Genomic DNA, 17,662 nt, shown 5'->3' with positions numbered 1-17,662 from the left:
CACTCCCAACCCTCTGCTCTGTTTTGCAATCAAGTTCTTGGTTATTTAAGTTGCAGGAATGTATTAGGAAAGTATACCAACATATAGTTGAAGCTGAGTTTCTCTTGTGCTTTGTGCACATTAATTTGCTTTTCCACAATCTTAATACTAAATATAGTTTTAAGTACCAAAGGGTTTAAATATGAGAGTCAGGTTTTTAATACTCTTTTAACAGAGCATTCAGATTATTTCTCAAAGTCGAAAACAGAAAACAAATCAAACAAATATGCATATATATATATCGAGAGAGAGAGAGAGAGAGAGAGGGAGAGAGAGAGAGAGAACATTTTCCATTACAATTGCAGTCACAAGATCAATTGAAGAAGCTAACAGGCAAAAGGATTCTTGAAAGAAAAGAGAAGAAAAACAACCAAAATAAAATCACATAATCATAAATTAACACCGTTTGGTTTGCTTAAAACGCATTCCTCCCATAGATGTTCTTTCAACTAATGTTTTCTTCGGAGTGCAAAAGCAGAGAGCACAATGAGCAACATGAAGATAACAACTGCGATGAACGACGACACCACCGCCCCACTCACTTGCTGGCAGAAATCTCCATACTGCTGGCAGATTGCAATCCAGTTTGCGCTGGGATTGCCGTTGTGGGCTAGGTAGACTATGGAAGCTCCAGCAGCAGCTGCTGAAGTGGTTAAAGTAAGCGCCACCTTCAACATATGCAAATTTTTCTGTTAATTACATATATATATCTACAAGAAGTTGAATAATGTATTTATCTATTTTTGTTTAGTCACTTAATTCCAAGTTTTGAGCCAATCGAATTGATTACGTACCATACGAGATCTAAGAACAAAATGACTATTAGTCTATAATCTATTACTACTAAGAGTTGTTAAAAATGAAGAAACTCACTATGTCCAAAGTAAGCAAGAGAAGCTTAGGTCCAGTTGCATGGGGACGGATAATGGTGACAATGGAGAAGGGAAGGGAGAGGACTAGGTAACCACCAACTATCGCCATTGCAATGACAAAGAACCTGAACAAACTTCTATATTAGTAATCTGAGATAGCACAAAAAGACATTATTTTGAAAGAACAAACTAAAACAGAAAATAAATAAATAAATAAATAAATAAATAATTTATACTGGAAAGTGGGCAAATCATCATAGCTGGCTTGGAACTGGAGGAACTGAGTGAAGAAAGGAAGAGTCTCTTCGCTATTTCCCATGGCAGCAGCAGCGCCTAGGGCGGCGGCTGTGGCACTGAGTCGGAGAATGAAATCGAGGATGGCAATGCCTTTCTTCCATCCTCCTTTTCTTTCATGCTTGTGAGTACCACCAGCTATAAGAGGTGCTTTGCCTTTAGCTTCCTTCCTTGTTTCTGAAGGAACTTCAATGGAAATGGATGACTCGCCGTTGGTCATTTTTAGATGGTTAATCCAAAGATGAGATTATATGATAGATATTGTATGTATGGAAGAGAAGGACTAAGTATGTATATACTCAAAATTAATCTGCTTGTGAAACTTGTGAATGGATGAACCTTTTTATATACATCATTTGGAGAACCTATATTATGGTTTAGGAATGCCCAAATTTAGAACAATAATAAATAATAACATTATTGTAATAATATGTGCTACTGACTTTCTACAAATAAACGTAGGCAATCCATTATTAATATACACTTAATATCTTTTTTTTAATCACAAAAGGCAGAAGTTGGAGATCAAGTGGCTACAGGTAGATTTCGATGAGGTGGTTGCTTCATTTCAATAACGGTCAAAGTCAAACCAATAAGACTTATGCATCTTTTTCTTTGTTAATGCCTTTCTTAGTATTATTTTTATATGTTGAATTTGGTACTTATAATCATATAATATGGGAAAAAGAAAAAAAAAAAAAAGGTATGACTATGGAGCTAGTAAGCATTAAATTGTCAACTAAGCCACCAATCTCCTAACCCAACAATGTAAAATTAAAAGGGATCTTTATTATCACCCATGATTAGATTTCATACACAAATATATTTTTATTTATATAAGCATATATTTGTTGATGTATCATATATGAGCTTACAGAATACAGGGAGTATGTATGTAAATTGAGTGATGTCTCGATTTGTAAATGTAGACACCTATAAATTATAAATATATATTTCTGCCTTGGATTTTCTTGTTCATACAAGTTCTTGATGTAGCTCGATTTATTTATTTAAGAAAAAAAAAAAGGATAAAAGATTTAAACTTTTTTTTTTTTTTTTTTTTGGCTGGAAGATTTAAACTTTGATTAGCTAGGTCCAATTTGCTCTCTAATAATGATTTATAGATAGAAATATATATAATTTTATTTTACTAGTTACATATATTAGTAAAATATCCTACATATTACTTTAATTGAACATCAGATTTCCAACATAAACTAGCTGACAATGTCCAGTAAATAATTACTATGTATATTAATTAGAATATTTATACAGCCTTACTAACTTTGATAAATCCATTTCAAAAGACTAACATTTATTTTCTTGTAAAATAAGGTACCACCGGTAACACTAACACGTTGACAATCCTCTAGTTGATTGACTTAACAGCTACCTTGTTCTTTTTTCTTTCTTTTTTTTTTTTTTTTGTAATTTTCTTCCTTTTTATTATCATTTTGTTTTAACTCGCATTGTTTTATATATCTTTCATAATTATTTTTTGTCCAACTGCCTTATTATTGGCTGGTGGGCAAACATCTTGATAGTTGGTGATGGTGTTTCTATAAAAAGGTTAAAAAATCTGCATTTATGTGAAAAAAAAAAAAAAAAACTGATAATATGTGATTGCATTGCAGGGATTCGATCAAATTGTCAACACATGGATATATTTTTGCCAGGTGATAGTTTTTTATAAAAGAAAAAACCAAACAAGATTAGAAGAAGAAAAAAAAAAAATATATATATATATATATAGATAGTTCAACAATCTATTTCAATAAATTTTTTCTGGATAATGTCAATTTGAAGAAATTAATTATATATGTAAAAAAATTCCCTTTTCTAAATTTAGATGCAGGAACAGATAGCCATGATTTAAAAATTGAGCTCAACTAATTTTTTTACACATAATTAAGTAGCGAGTATTTATCAAATTTGTGATTGGTGTCCATCGGGAGTGTGACCAAATTCAGATAATTAACCATTAAAATTCAAAAAAGCAATATATATGAACCAGATCTTTCATGCCAGGTAACAAACATTACTGAAAATCTAGCAAATATTCAACCAGGCAGACAATCAATCACATTTCAGCCCAATCCATACAGATTAATACTATTGGCCTTACTTAATTTATATCCTAGGCTCAATCTATACACACAATATATATGTATATATATATACTTCAAATAAAGTACTACATGTTACAAAGGACTGGACAAGTTATATTTATTTTCATTCTTGTATCCACCAAACTCAGACATTTATTTTATAATAAAAATAAGACTGATGATTTTACCGTTAGGATTTATATTTTAGATAAACTTGGCTCATGTATATATATATATATAAAATAAGCAACATAATAATTAATTAGACGGCATTAACGACAGCTTTTATCCCAGCGTTACAGTGGGCTGGCATATTGCAGATGAAGTAGCTCTGTCATCTAGGCAGCTTTAACGTGGTCCTTCCCTGTTGCCTATACATTTGCATTTGCCTGAGCTTTACAATTTCTGTATGTACCCTGCCTTATCCACTGCTACAACACTGTGTATTGTCGGGTCGTAATTGAATACTGCCAAAACAATTTGTATTTAATTCACAAATCAAAACTCAATTTAAAAGAAAAAAAAACAGAAACATACTATATATGAAAGAGTTTAATTTGAGATTAATTATGAAAATATTAGGGGTGTGTCTATAATTTGTTTATTAAGCTTATTTAGCTAGCGAGGTAGCTTCTATGAAGATCTGAAGCTTATTGGGAGGTTGAGGATAAAAGGTACAACTTAGAAGATACAAGTAAAAAATTAGCACTTTTATAATGCAAATTGGAGATCAAAATTGATTTAATTAATTAATTAATTAACTAATTATGGATAATTAATGAAAGCGTAGGGTTGTTGGTAATCTTTGTTTTGCATGCAATTATTTAAATAATGAATTTAGATAAAATATAAATAAACAGAGAAAATAAAATGGAATGTTAAAAGATTTACACGATTCATTAAAAAAGTTCCAACTTAAAATTTACAGATGAGGATTGTGAAAAAATTATACTATCAATTAAAAGAGCGTAAAAGAGTTGAACTCTCACAAATCCAAATCCCAAATACATTTAGAATTACCTTCACCCATATTAAAAAAAAAATAAAAATAATCTAAATAGAAAATATATGAATATTTTTTCTATAACTTCAAAGGAAGCAATATAATCAAGAACAAAGCTTATCCAAAATTTTCTTCAATGGAGATATACCAAGTGAGTGGCTTAACAAAAATGTGGCGGTGCCAATGAGCAATGACCAAAGACATACGCCAAATCTAAAGCCCTTTATTTGGGTGTGAGCTCATATGGGCTATTTTAAGCCAAACGTGCCACAGTCCTGTGCATGATGTTCCCTTAAATAAAAAAGGAGCCAAACAACTGCCTAACGATCACTTGCATATGTAAATTAGACGAGGAAGTAGGAAATTAATGTGTTTTAGGCAAATTTATATCCCAATTGTATTGATTTTTTTCATGATAATGTATGTTAGAACTAATTCATACATGCTTCTTGCACATATCACCCAAAAAAAAAAAAAAAAACAATTTTCTTGCACAATGATGTTGAATTCTAATTCATAAATAAATAATAATCAGGCATGAAACTGATTTTTATTTTTTTTTAACATTTAATATGCTTATAAATATTGAATTGAAGTATTTGTTTGAATTGTGATAAAAAAATAAAAAGAAAGTATTTATTTGAATTGTTTCACTCCATGTGAACCAAAATTCCTTCCCGTGAAGTATCTGTATTTAATTATATTTCTTGATACAAATGATTTTATTTTATTTTTTTAAAAATTGTAACATAAAGCATTCAAACATAAAACTATTATATAAGGAAATAATGACTTAGACTTTTTTATACATAGATAGAAGTCTACAGTACTAGTCAGAGATTTCATGGGAAAATTATTTTATTCGAGAATAAATATAATTCATTTCCAATAATTTATGTTACAAAATCATTAATATTTTAAGATCAGATAATTAGTTTGATCCATAATGTTTAGACATTTTAAAAAATTATTTAAATGAAAATTGGAAACATTGCTCTCCGGGGCCAGTAGTTATCGGAATTTTGCTTATTACAACTTTATCAGTCATTATATAGCACGGATATATGGTTATTTTCTCCAACAGTTTAAATATATGAAATCTATTTTTTTTTTTTGGGTAATATATGAAATATATTTGTTACATAAACAACTTTTTTTTTTACAACACGTGGAGGGAAGATTTTTACTTAGATAATAAAGGTTTGAACCCCAATTTAAAAATGTATTCTCGTTGTACGATTAGGTAAAGTGTACAATTTTTTTTTTTTTTTTAGCAAATATAAACCATGGTTTGATTTAAGTATTTTATAATTTTTATTCTCTAACATATATATACATATATATATATATATTATTGGGCTTGTGAGACCTATGCTAGTTTTCAATTTTGGGCTTTGGCCCACTACTTGACCAAATATAAGTGTCAGTGTTAAATATTTTCTCTAATGTTAGATTTTTTTTTGAAACCTCTAATTTTTTTTTTTTTTAATTACAACTTAGGGGATGGGGATTTTTTTTAATTTTTTTAATTTTTTTAATTAAGAATGGGGAACTTGAATTGGTATCATTGTCTAGTAGAAAATTAGTATATATATATTAATTAGTAGTTAGACACCCTTGGGAATTTTTTGAAAGCCATTTCAAAAGACTTCAGCATTTATTTTCTTTTTTCTTTTCTTTTTTTACTTTTTTTTTTCAAAACATTTATCTAGAAGGTACTACGTTAACACTAACGCGTTGACAATCCTCCAGTTGTTGGTTGACTTAACAGCTAATTGTTCTTTTGTTTTTGTAATTTTCTTCCTTTTTTATTATTATTTTGTTTTAACTCACATTGTTTTATCTTTTATTATGATTTTTGGCCCAACAGCATTATAATTGGCTGGTGGGCAAACATCTTAATGATTGGTTATGGTGTTTCTCCAAAAGGGGGAGAAAAAAAAAAAAATCTACATTTATATGAAAAGAATTCTGATAATTAATACATAATTGCATTGCAGGCCTTCCATCAAATTGTCAGTATATGGATAAATTTTTGCCCGGTGATAATTTTTTATAAAGGAAAAAACCCGAACAAGTTTAGGATAAAAAAAAAAAAAAAAATTTAGATAGTTTAACAGCCTGTTTCAATAAATTTCTTTCATGGTAATGTTTCAAGAAATTATTTATGTACAAAATTTCGCTTTTCTAAATTTAAGTGCAGAGCAGATATAGCCATGTTTTTATATGGATTGAGCTTAACTATTTTTTATTTATTTATTTTTTTTGAATACATAATTAAGCTGCGAGCATGCAGCAATTTTTGTGGTTGGTGTACATTGGGAGTATCATGACCAAATTCAGATAATATAATTAACCATTCAAACAACATACAATCTATAATTACCAAATCTTTCACGAATAACAAACATAACTGAAAATCTAGCAAATTAGATTCAACCAGGCACTTCATCAAATTTTAGCCAATCGATATAGATTCATATATTTGGCCTTGCTTAATTTATATCCTACACTCAAACTACATATTATATACATATAAATTATAATTAACTACATATACTTGATATTGCAGAGGACTGGATGACTTTATGTAAATATATATATATATATATATATGTTTTATTTTTTATTTTTTTATTTTTCCTAATACCACAAAACACAGACGCTTGTTTTGTTTTATATTTATATGGTGGACCTAATGATTTACTATTAGAAATTCTGTTTATGTTGTAATTAATTAGACAGCATTAACGGCAATCTTCATCCCAGAATCACAGTGGCCTGGCAAATTGCAAATGAAGTAACTCTGTCCTCTGGGCAGCTTAACCTGGTCCTTCCCTGTTGCGTAAACATTTGCATTTGCAGGAGCTTTACAGTTCACATACCCTGCCTTATCCACTGCCACTACATTGTGTATTGTCGAATCGTAATTGAATACTGCAAAAACAGTTTGTGATTAATTCACAAACTCAATCTCATTTTTCACCCCTAAAATAAACATATATATATATATATATATATTATATATATATAGAGGAATATTCAACAGTGCAAATCGTACCATAATAAGCACATTAAATGCCAATATTTTTTGAAAAAAAAAAAATTCCTATTTTGTTATTTATGTTGTATACACATACATAATAAAATTAATATTTTTTTTAAAAAAAATATAAATTTTTGATGCAGTCTACGGACGGTCCGTACTATAAAACTACTATATATATATATATATATATAACTTAACTGAGCACATCATCGGCTCTAAAACGCTTTCCTTGAGGCCAATTCTGAGATTTAAAGCCCCATCCGCTGGTGTCTCCGACTATAAATGACGCCGCTTCAGCATATTCCAAGCCAACCACCATCCAAAGTAGCAGAGCTGCTAAAATGGAGGTCTTTTTCTGAACCGCACTGCCTCTTCCCTGCTTAGACATAATCTTTGTTAATATATATATTAAGCTTAGCTTGCTAGGTAGCTAATATGAAGATCTGAAGCTTATTATGAGGTAGAGGATAAGAAGTCAAACTGCATATTAGCTAGCTTTTTTATAATGCAAATTGGAGATCAAAATTAATTAATTATGATACATAATTAATTAATAGAAGTAGTGTAGGGTTGCTGGTAGTCCTATGTGTGATGTTCCTATAAATAAAAAAGAAGACAAAAAGCCAAAGACATGGTGACATTTGGAAAGCTATAACTTAAAAAAAAAAAAGAAAAAAAAGAAAAAAAAAAGAAATGTGGGACCCCAAACAACTCCCTAATAGCCACTCTTACATATGTTGGATTTGCATTTAAATTGGAAATCGAATATCATGCTTTTTTGTGGAGGAGAGTATTATATAGTTATAGGGGCATATGTTTTTCCAAGCAATTTTTTTTTTTTTTTTTCAAAAAAAAGGGGCAAAAGTCTGTTTGGTTATTGAGATGATCGGAATTTTACCCAAAAAATAAAAAAAGAAATGATTGGAGAATCAAAAAAGTTGTTGGGTGCAAAATTCACGAGCAACTCTTTTTAAGCTAGCCGTCCCGTGAACTCTTGTATGGTAGTGATCCTCAATTATTAATTTATTTTCTTCTTTGGTTTGAGTTATAACTAATGGTTTCAATCAAACACGTTCAAAATGAATTGAATTTCAGGATTATTTGTAAAAATAATAGATATTTGTCACTCTAATTCATCAATTAAAAAGGCTTGATTAGACTACATTATATGAACTCGTTTTTCGTTTTCTCCTTTTGCTCATTAGATGAGCCTGATGAGGAAGTGGGAAATTAATGTGTTTAATAGGCAAATTTATATCCCAATTGTATTATTTTTTTCATGATAAATCTTAGAATTGGTTCATTCAAGAAACTATTTTCTTGATCTTGAATTCGAACTCTTACACTTGTAATTAATATAAATCTATAAATAATAATCAGCCATGGAACTGAATTTTTTTTTAACACTTTAATAAGCTTATAAATATTACATTTCAGTATTTGTTTGAATTATGATAAAAAAAAAAGTACTTGTTTGAATTGTTTTCACTCCATGTGAGCCGAAATTCCTTCCCGTGAAGCTTGTCTTACATTATTTAATTACATTTTTTGAATCAAATAATTTTTATATTTTTTAATTGAAATATAAGGGATTCCAACTTGGAATTAGTGTTCAAGAAAATAATGGATTTTATGTTTAATATAGTGTGTTTAAAGCATATTATTAACATTTTTTTCATGCTGTCACAGGCTCGTCAAAATTTTAGCATTAGAAAAAAACATCTTGTTTCTCCAAAATAATAATAATAATAATAATACTACTAAAAAAAAAAAAAAAAAGGACCAAAATATAACGGTATAAAAGCAGGTTCACGCATCAAGTCATTGGACCAATGACCCATTTCAATCACCATAATTTCCTTCTTTTTTTTTTTTAAAAGCATCAACAGTATAGTTTCATTGTATTTGCATTTTTTTTTCCCAATCATATTCTTCCATTAAATTCAAAATTTTATTTGATTAAGTCTATATCATGTAATGGACTTTAGTTAAAAAGCATACACATCTAGTGCAAACACCTTTATATGGAAATGAGTGAAATTAAATTAGATTATGATAAATCTTAGCCATTCGATTCATTAACCGAGTCATAATTTAACAGCAAAACCTAGACTCAATGGTTCTAACAACTGAACCAAAAATACAGTTCTAACAGTTGAGCATGATAATCTTATCCTCGTCTTTACTAGATCGACTAGAGATCAAACCCAAAGAAGCTTAGCCATGCCTTCAGTGATGAGCATAAATCCATATGCTTTATTGAAAAAACTCAAAACTATGCACATCAGTACTACTAGAACATTCAGAGGCTAAAATCATGTTAGGACCATCAATTATTCCAACTTGCTTACACAGCTATCAATATGAGCATTTATATATATCCCATAAGGATGCTTATCTCAATTCTCTAGCAGTGGCTACTCTCACTTAAGCTGTGAGCTTTTCATTTATTTACATTATTATGGTATTTCCCAAATTTAATTTATATGATTGAGACGATAAATGGTTTTTCGATAATTTATTATTATTATTATTATTATTATTATTTTATAAATATCAAAACAATGGATGGTTGCTATATATTGTTAGCCAAGATAACAAAAGCCCAAAAAAAGAATTCAGTAAGGGGAATTTAGGCCAATGCCCTTCTTGAAAGAGCTTTGAGGATATATATTCACCGAATTGTGAACTTTTTTGTTTTGCCCTTTAATATTCATTATGCTTTTAAAAAACTTTTAAAAGACCTGTATGTGTCTTCTCTCCCTCTTTTGCTGCTTCTTTTTCTTTCAACTCCAAATGCCTTCACTTCCATGGCCTTCATGTTCATGCTTCTGCAAATGCTACTGCTTCTGCTGACTCTGGCAATGGCAATGGAGCCATACTAGCTCCAGAGAAGAACTCATATGTTACTCCTTATGGAAGACATTATTTCCCTATACCTGCCATTGTTGGTCAAGTATTTCCCTTTTACTCTTTTTTTTTTTTTTTCCTTCTTCTAGAGAAAAAGATACTTTTTGTTTTTTTTTTTGTGTGTTAATTCTTCATTTTCTTATGAAAATGGAATATGAGTTTTGGTATGGTGTTTTTAGTGAAATGGGTCTTAATTATTTGAATTTCTTGAACTCTTTCTAGAGTTTTGGTTATCAGAGAATTTCTAGATTAATTTTGTGTTTGGGTGTGATGGCTTGGTGTTACTTCTCTAATAGATTAACGTGGTTAAATTATTTCAATGAGATGGATTGGTTAAATAATTAGGATAAGAGGCATTTTAAATTTCAGTGAATGTTCTATTTGATTTTGTACAGCCACCAATGCATATGGAAGAAATAAATTGAATAGGACAAGTATTAAAATATTCTTTAAGTTGCTATAAATAATGTGATTTCACTTTATAAACTAGTTAACATTTACTGATGATTAATTAGTTAGTTCTCTACCAATGTGAATTTGTGTATACACAATGTCTTGTAGGATGCGATTAAAACTACTCTATTGCTCGGGGCTATTGACCATGAAATTGGAGGGATTGCTATCTCTGGAATTCGAGGAACAGCCAAGATAGTGATGGCTCGTGGCCTACATGCAATTTCGCCACCCATTGATGTGGTTGTTGGTTCAATTTCAAATGTAGATCCAGCATGTCCTGAGGAGTAAGGATGCTGAGTTCTTACTGGTTATTTTGTAATATCAGCAATTGATATAATGCTATTTATGAATGACCATAAAATGACTGTGTCATGAGTCATCTGTTTTCTACTCTCATGCCAAAGTGATTGAAAGGGTAGAGCAAGTTTTGCATCATCTTCTTACATGACAAGCTTAAGAAACTCTTTCTTGGGAAGTCATATGTTTGATTCTCAATTTTAAACTTTCTCATTGCCTTTTAGTTTGCTTTTAGTTTAGTGGTTATTTTGTAATATTAGCAATTGATGTAATGCTTTGATAATGTGTGTTTCGAACAAGAACATGGAAAATCTAACTTTATTAATGATTCTCAATAAAAGAATTCATAAAAAGTTTGGAAAATGTTAGAAAATTTCATCCAAAGTTGATTATCGACCGGGAGAACCTTTTATTTGGCTTGGATGACATTAGTTGGTTTAGGAACAAGTATGTTGTTGAGTTGTACGTTAATAAATTTTCAATGTAGATCGTATGTTTAATGTTATGGCACTCTATATTAATGTTATCTTAATATGCTGAATATAGCTTTACTAATGATAACCGTTGACACAATAAGAGAAAATAAGACCCTTAGTAGTGATAAAAATTCAAACAAAGATGATTACCGATGGTGCATCGGTAATTCCCGATGCCGATGGGTCCATTGGTAATTGCCGATACGCAACATCAATTCACATATTTTTTTACTCCAAAGTGTAACACCCCGTCCCAAATCGCACCGGAATCCGTGCACGTTGACCGTTGACCGTTGACCGAAGGGGTCAAAAGTTGACTTTTTGACTCGGTGGGAATTTTGAGTTGACCAGGGTACCGTGGCGAAGTGCATGATGCCCTGAGTTTGTAGACTAGTAGCACGTCGAAAACGGAGCTACGGTTTGAAAGTTATGGGCAAAACAAGTTGAAGTGCAAACTGTCCAGAAGGTGCCGGGAGTTGACTTTTTCTTGTGATGTAATTTTGAGTTGACTCTTGTATGGTTGTAAAGTACTCATCGATACGAGTTCATAGACTAGCGGCACGCTTAAATCGGACATGTGGTTAAAAAGTTACGGACGTTTAAAATTCGCCGGGTACCGTATTATTTTAATATATTTGGCTTAAGTGCACAGTAACGCCACGTTTCAGCTTCTGATTGGTCCACGTGGCATGAACAGTATCACGCAGGGTTTTTATTTGTTAAAACATTCGGGGAAGAGAGAGAAAGAGAGAGAGGAGAGAGAAAGAGAGAGAGGAGAGAGAGAGAGAGAGTCACCGGCCGCCGGTCATTTTCACGTTTTCCGGCCTAGTTACTGTACACGCTCCGGCCAGCCAGATTGCCCACCTCATTTCCGGCAAAACCTCCAAATTTCACGGCGAACGGCCGCCGGACGCGCCCGGATCGGACGTCCGAAGTTTGGCGGCGATTTTTCCCCCTCTACCGCCGGCCACCGCGAATTGGCACTGTTACGGCCATTTTCCGGCCACACGCGCCTGACAGCCTTGATCCTCTCCTCAAGTCCGGCCTACCCACCAAAAATCATGGCCATCGGACCACCGACGCGCCGGGATCGGAGCGTTTTCCGGCGAGGGGTCGGAAATCTTCAAACGGTGATTTCTCCGCCGTCCGACCTCCGTTTTGCTCACCGCCAGTCCCGTTGGATTGCTCTCCTCACGATCTACAAGTCTGCAAAATTTCACAGCCAACGGCCACCGCACGCATGCGCCGCCGGCGACGGTTGCCGGTGACCGCGGCGGCCCGCCGGAAAATACTGTTCCGGCGAGTACCCGAAATTCCGGCCAGCTCCAGTCCGCAGTGTTCGACCTCCTGAACCCAAATACGACTTCCGTTTCCACCAATTTGCGACGGTTTGGGAGAATTGCGGAGCCGAAACCCGAAAAGCTTCCCGATAAAATTCCGACCCCGTCGGGTACGATCATCGGAAATTAAGACCGGATCTGTGATTAGCATCACTCGAGCTTCGATTCGGTATATAATTCATAAATTTTAGTTATCGTTTGGTGTTCGCTCCCTGGGTACCCATTTGGGGATTACCCGAATAAAATATTAATTTATTTGACTGTCTGTGAATTTTGTTCTAGGAGCACCGGTGAGTCGTAGAATTGATCCCGTAGTGGATCATGGGTTAATTGCGTGCTCCAGGTGAGTGACCCACCTTCAAATTAATTTTGGGAATTTAATTGGTGAATATATAATGTGTGATTTAAATATTTGGAATTTAATTTCTATGTGCCAAATATTTATTTGAATTATTGTGGAATTATTTGTGAATTTATCGGATTTAAGAAAATGTGTATTTCACCAATTTATGCCATGTGAAATTATTTTATGGTTTTGAGGATTTTGAAATTGGTGTGGTTTTAATGGTAAATTGGGCACGATTTGATTTTCAAATATTTCAAGGAAAATATTGGGTTATGTTGGTGATTTCAATTTTTATAAAATATGCCCATGGAATATTATGAGATTTAATTATTATATTTCGAGAATTATTTATGCTATTGGGAAAATGTGGATATTTGAATTGATGGATTTGAAAGTTGGTGGATTTGAAAATCATGGAATTTATGGCATTGATTATAAAGAAATTGTGGAGAATTTTCCGGTTCAAGCGGATGGATTATGCCCGCTATGCTTATGAAAAATGTGAAATCTGTTTTATGATTTAAAATTATGGATTTTATAATTTTTAGATGCACCGTGCACGTACTGGTGTTCTGATTATGTGATATGGTATATGTGATATGGATATTGTGCACACGGATATGATTAGCGCGCAGGTGGGTGTGAGTAGTGCGCAGGTGATATTATGAGGGTGTCCTGTGGATGCCATCGGAGAGGGTGGCCACCCCCTTTTGGCCGGGACACCAGGTTAGCAGCGGCGCAGTGGGACGCCACGCGACCGTATGCCGGTTTCTTTCTATAACCTCCTGTCTGGCGGTACCTTGGGACGCTGGGTACTGTTGGCGCCACTGGTATATAGTGGGTGCATCAACTGATTTCGGAACTGTGTTTTAAGAATAAAATGTTTTAAAACTGTATTGGAATTAAAATTACTATTACTGTTCGGATATTTATTTGATGTCTTGGTTTTCGAGGAATATGAATAAAGGGTTTTGTGAAAATGTTTTAAAAGGGGAACCTTTCCAACTGAGAGAATTGTAAGGGTTTTGAGAGAAAATATTATTTCCAAATAATTATTATTTATACCTATTACCGTGGTATTATATTGTATAGTAGATAGGGTCGCTCACTGAGATGATTAGCATCTCACACTCTTAAATTCCGTTCCTCTAGGTACCAGGTTGTCGGTGTTCATCCGGAGCGGACTTGATCTTCATCGCTGTTTTACTTCGTGAAGTACCCTGTTCTTCTTATTTGCAGTTGTATTATTTTTTTCATTCTTGTTGTATTTATTATGCACTGGATTACTGTATTTATTTTGAAGTGCTGAAATTTATGGAACCAATTTGTAGTATTGTGGGAGGAATAAGGGGATATTTTTGAAGTGTGTTTTCAGTGCAGGTAAATTTATGGTAAGTAAATCCCTTAGGGGAGGTGCTGCCGGATTTTCCGTTGGAAGGTTCGGTGGTATTTCCCTGGGATCAGGGCTTGTCTAGGGTTCCGGGGAGGAATTCTGGACGGGTCCTGACAAAAGAGTCCGCTAATGTGTGTTTCCGACAATAACATGTAAAATATACATTCATCAATAACCCTAGACAGAAAAAACCCCAAAAGTTAGGAAAAAAGTTCTCAAATTGGCAAAAAAAATTGATTACTGTAGGGCCTTTGGTAATTACCAATGAAACCTATGGTAATCAATTTGTAGTTGCTAGAAAAATTACCGTAGGTTTCATCGGTAATTACCGAAACCCCTATGGTTATCATATTTTACCAATTTTTTGGCCCCCACATGTCCCCTAATGTGTGTTAAATGCAACAACATGCAAAATATATATTCTTCAATGATCCTAAAGAGAAAAAATCCCAAAAGGTCTGAAAAAGTTCTCAAATTGGCACAAAAATTTGATTATCGTAGGGCTTTCGGTAATTACCAATGAAATCTACGGTAATCAATTTATAGTTGCTAGGAAAATTAACATAGATTTCATTGGTAATTATCGAAACCATTATGGTTATCACATTTTACTAATTTTTTGGCCCCCATAAGTCCCTTAATGTGTGTTAAATGCAACAACATGCAAAATATACTTTCTTCAATGATCCTACGGAGAAAAAATCCCAAAAGTTAGGAAAAAGTTCTCAAAATTGTAGAAAATATTTATTATCGTCAGGCCTGCGGTAATTATTAATGCAACCTACGGTAATCAATTTGTCCTGCAAAAATTATCATAGGGTTCATCGATAATTACCGAAATCCCTGTGGTAATCACATAATATTATCATGGATTTTTTTATTGAGGATCATTAATAAAGTTATACTTAGCATATTCTTGGTGGAATCATATATTATCAAAGTTGTCGGATTGAATTGTGGTGATTTGCTTTGAAAAAATGGTTAAATTGAAATTACCGATGGGGTTTTGGTAATTAAGGATAGAACCGTCAGTAATTTTTCCAGCAAGCATATGGACTTCTAATATGGATTACTGATGGTTTCCTCGGTAATTATTGATGACGCGTCAGTAATAAACTTTGGTTGAAATTTTCTAACTTTTCCAAACTTTTTGTGAATTGTATTGTTGAGACTCAATGTTCTTGGTGGAAACACAGATTATCGAAGTTGTCAAACTTAAAAAAAAAAATGACAAATTGTAATCACAAACTGGATTTTGATAATTGCCGATGAAACTGTTGGCATTGGTAACTACCGATGCATCATCGATAATCACTTTATTTGATATTTTCCCACTTTTTTCCATTTTTTTGTGGATTCTTTTGTTAAAAATCATTAATACAGTTATATTTAACATCTCTGTAACAGTAAAAAGCGTACAAAATACACCTACTTTATGTAAAGTTTATATATAATTATTAAGATTAGATAACACAAAAATTGTGCAAATAAAACAAAAAACCCTAATTTACCTGATTACCGACAGACTATCGGTATTATCAATTTTGTGCCGTCAGTAATGTCAATTCTTTTGTTTTTCATTTCGAATGATTACAATTCAATACACCTATTTTGATAATGTGTATTTGCAACAAGAATAAATTTCCCACCATAATTCCATAAATACATTAATATCGTATTATCATGATTATCGAATACCATCCCTATAGTCCTAAATAACATATAAAATACTTAACACACACACACACACACACACACACACACACACACACATATATATATATATATATATAAAGTACATTTTGAGCATTTTTTGAAAAATATAGAAAAAAAATGTATTATGCATTTTAAATTTATGATAAAAAGATTAACCTTCTTATTAATTACCATATATTAATCTTATTATTTTACCATAAAATTACATTTATTGCATTTCCATATATAAATATATATTAGTATATGAAGTTTTTGTGTAAAATATATTTAATAATAAAAATATTTTTTTATATATGTTTTTATTTATTTATTTTTTTTATCTCATCTTTAAAAAAATTCAAGAAGAAACCAAATAAAGAGAAAAAAAAAAAAAATCCTCTTGCCAAGTTTCATTCCATCACCAAAAATAAAATCTTCATATCTACATATTATGGAAATTTTCAAAAATTAAGAGCAAAATTTTCTTTTCAAGCTTTATAAAGATTGTGAAATTTTTATTTGTTGAACTATTATTTATGTAAATTATTTGTGGAGTTATTATTTATATAAATTGTGTTAAAACCATTGTACACATTATTACAAAAATTTATAGCCAAATCTTCTAGAGAATCTCCTAATTGTTCCAGAGCAACTAGAAAGAGATTCTTTAACCATAAAGAATTCAGTTCAGATGTAGGATACCTATCTAGAAGTTTTCGCAACTCAATCATGTATGATGGAATCATCAAAGATTTGACCCTTTCGAACTCTGTCTGTAACTCACTATAGGCTCGAGAAACAAAGAGAAGGTGTGTCCGAACGAGATATCCACTTGATAATACCCACATGTTATAGAAATTTTCAAAAATCAAAATCAAATTATTTCTTTCAAGTTTTATTAAAATTGTGAAATTTTTCAAACAATTTTTTTTGAATTTAATTTTTTTTGTAATGCCTTTGGAAGGAGAAAAAAAATGAATATAAGGATGATATATGGTAATGATTTTACGATTGTGGAATTTTTAAAACAATTTTATTTTCAAATTTTAGTTTGTTTTTTTTGTAATATTTTTGGAGGGAAAAGAAGCCAAATCTTGATAATACCCACATGTTATAGCAATTTTCAAAAATCAAAATCAAATTATTTTTTACAAGTTTTATTAAAATTGTGAACTTTTCAAAACAATTTTTTTTTTAATTTTAATTTTTTTTGTAATGCTTTTGGAAGGAAAAATAAATGAATATAAGGATGATATATGGTAATGATTTTACGATTGTGGAATTTTTAAAACAATTTTGTTTTTAAATTTTAGTTTTTTTTTTTTTGGATTATATTTTTGAAGGGAAAAGAATGAATATAATAATAACATGTGGTAAAAATTTT

At 31.7% G+C, this 17,662-nt stretch overlaps 2 protein-coding genes across 2 annotated transcripts; both read right to left on the bottom strand.

Annotated features, from left to right (window-relative positions):
- Positions 1-146: 146 nt before the first annotated feature.
- Positions 147-1,504, bottom strand: LOC132803885 (casparian strip membrane protein 1-like). Its single transcript, XM_060817687.1, has 3 exons — positions 1,148-1,504; positions 913-1,036; positions 147-707 (listed from the first exon to the last, which is right to left on the bottom strand). The coding sequence occupies exons 1-3, from the start codon at positions 1,423-1,425 to the stop codon at positions 489-491; spliced, it is 621 nt and encodes a 206-aa protein (XP_060673670.1). The 5' UTR covers positions 1,426-1,504; the 3' UTR covers positions 147-488.
- A 5,257-nt stretch (positions 1,505-6,761) lies between these two features.
- Positions 6,762-7,919, bottom strand: LOC132803913 (basic blue protein-like). The gene is made up of 2 exons (XM_060817734.1): positions 7,564-7,919; positions 6,762-7,253 (listed from the first exon to the last, which is right to left on the bottom strand). The coding sequence occupies exons 1-2, from the start codon at positions 7,751-7,753 to the stop codon at positions 7,054-7,056; spliced, it is 390 nt and encodes a 129-aa protein (XP_060673717.1). The 5' UTR covers positions 7,754-7,919; the 3' UTR covers positions 6,762-7,053.
- Positions 7,920-17,662: the final 9,743 nt, after the last annotated feature.

This window comes from Ziziphus jujuba, chromosome 5 (assembly GCF_031755915.1).
Source record: "Ziziphus jujuba cultivar Dongzao chromosome 5, ASM3175591v1".
NCBI classification, from domain to species: domain Eukaryota; kingdom Viridiplantae; phylum Streptophyta; class Magnoliopsida; order Rosales; family Rhamnaceae; genus Ziziphus; species Ziziphus jujuba.
Note: the sequence above shows the minus strand (reverse complement) of the source record. Positions and strands in the feature narration are given on the sequence as shown.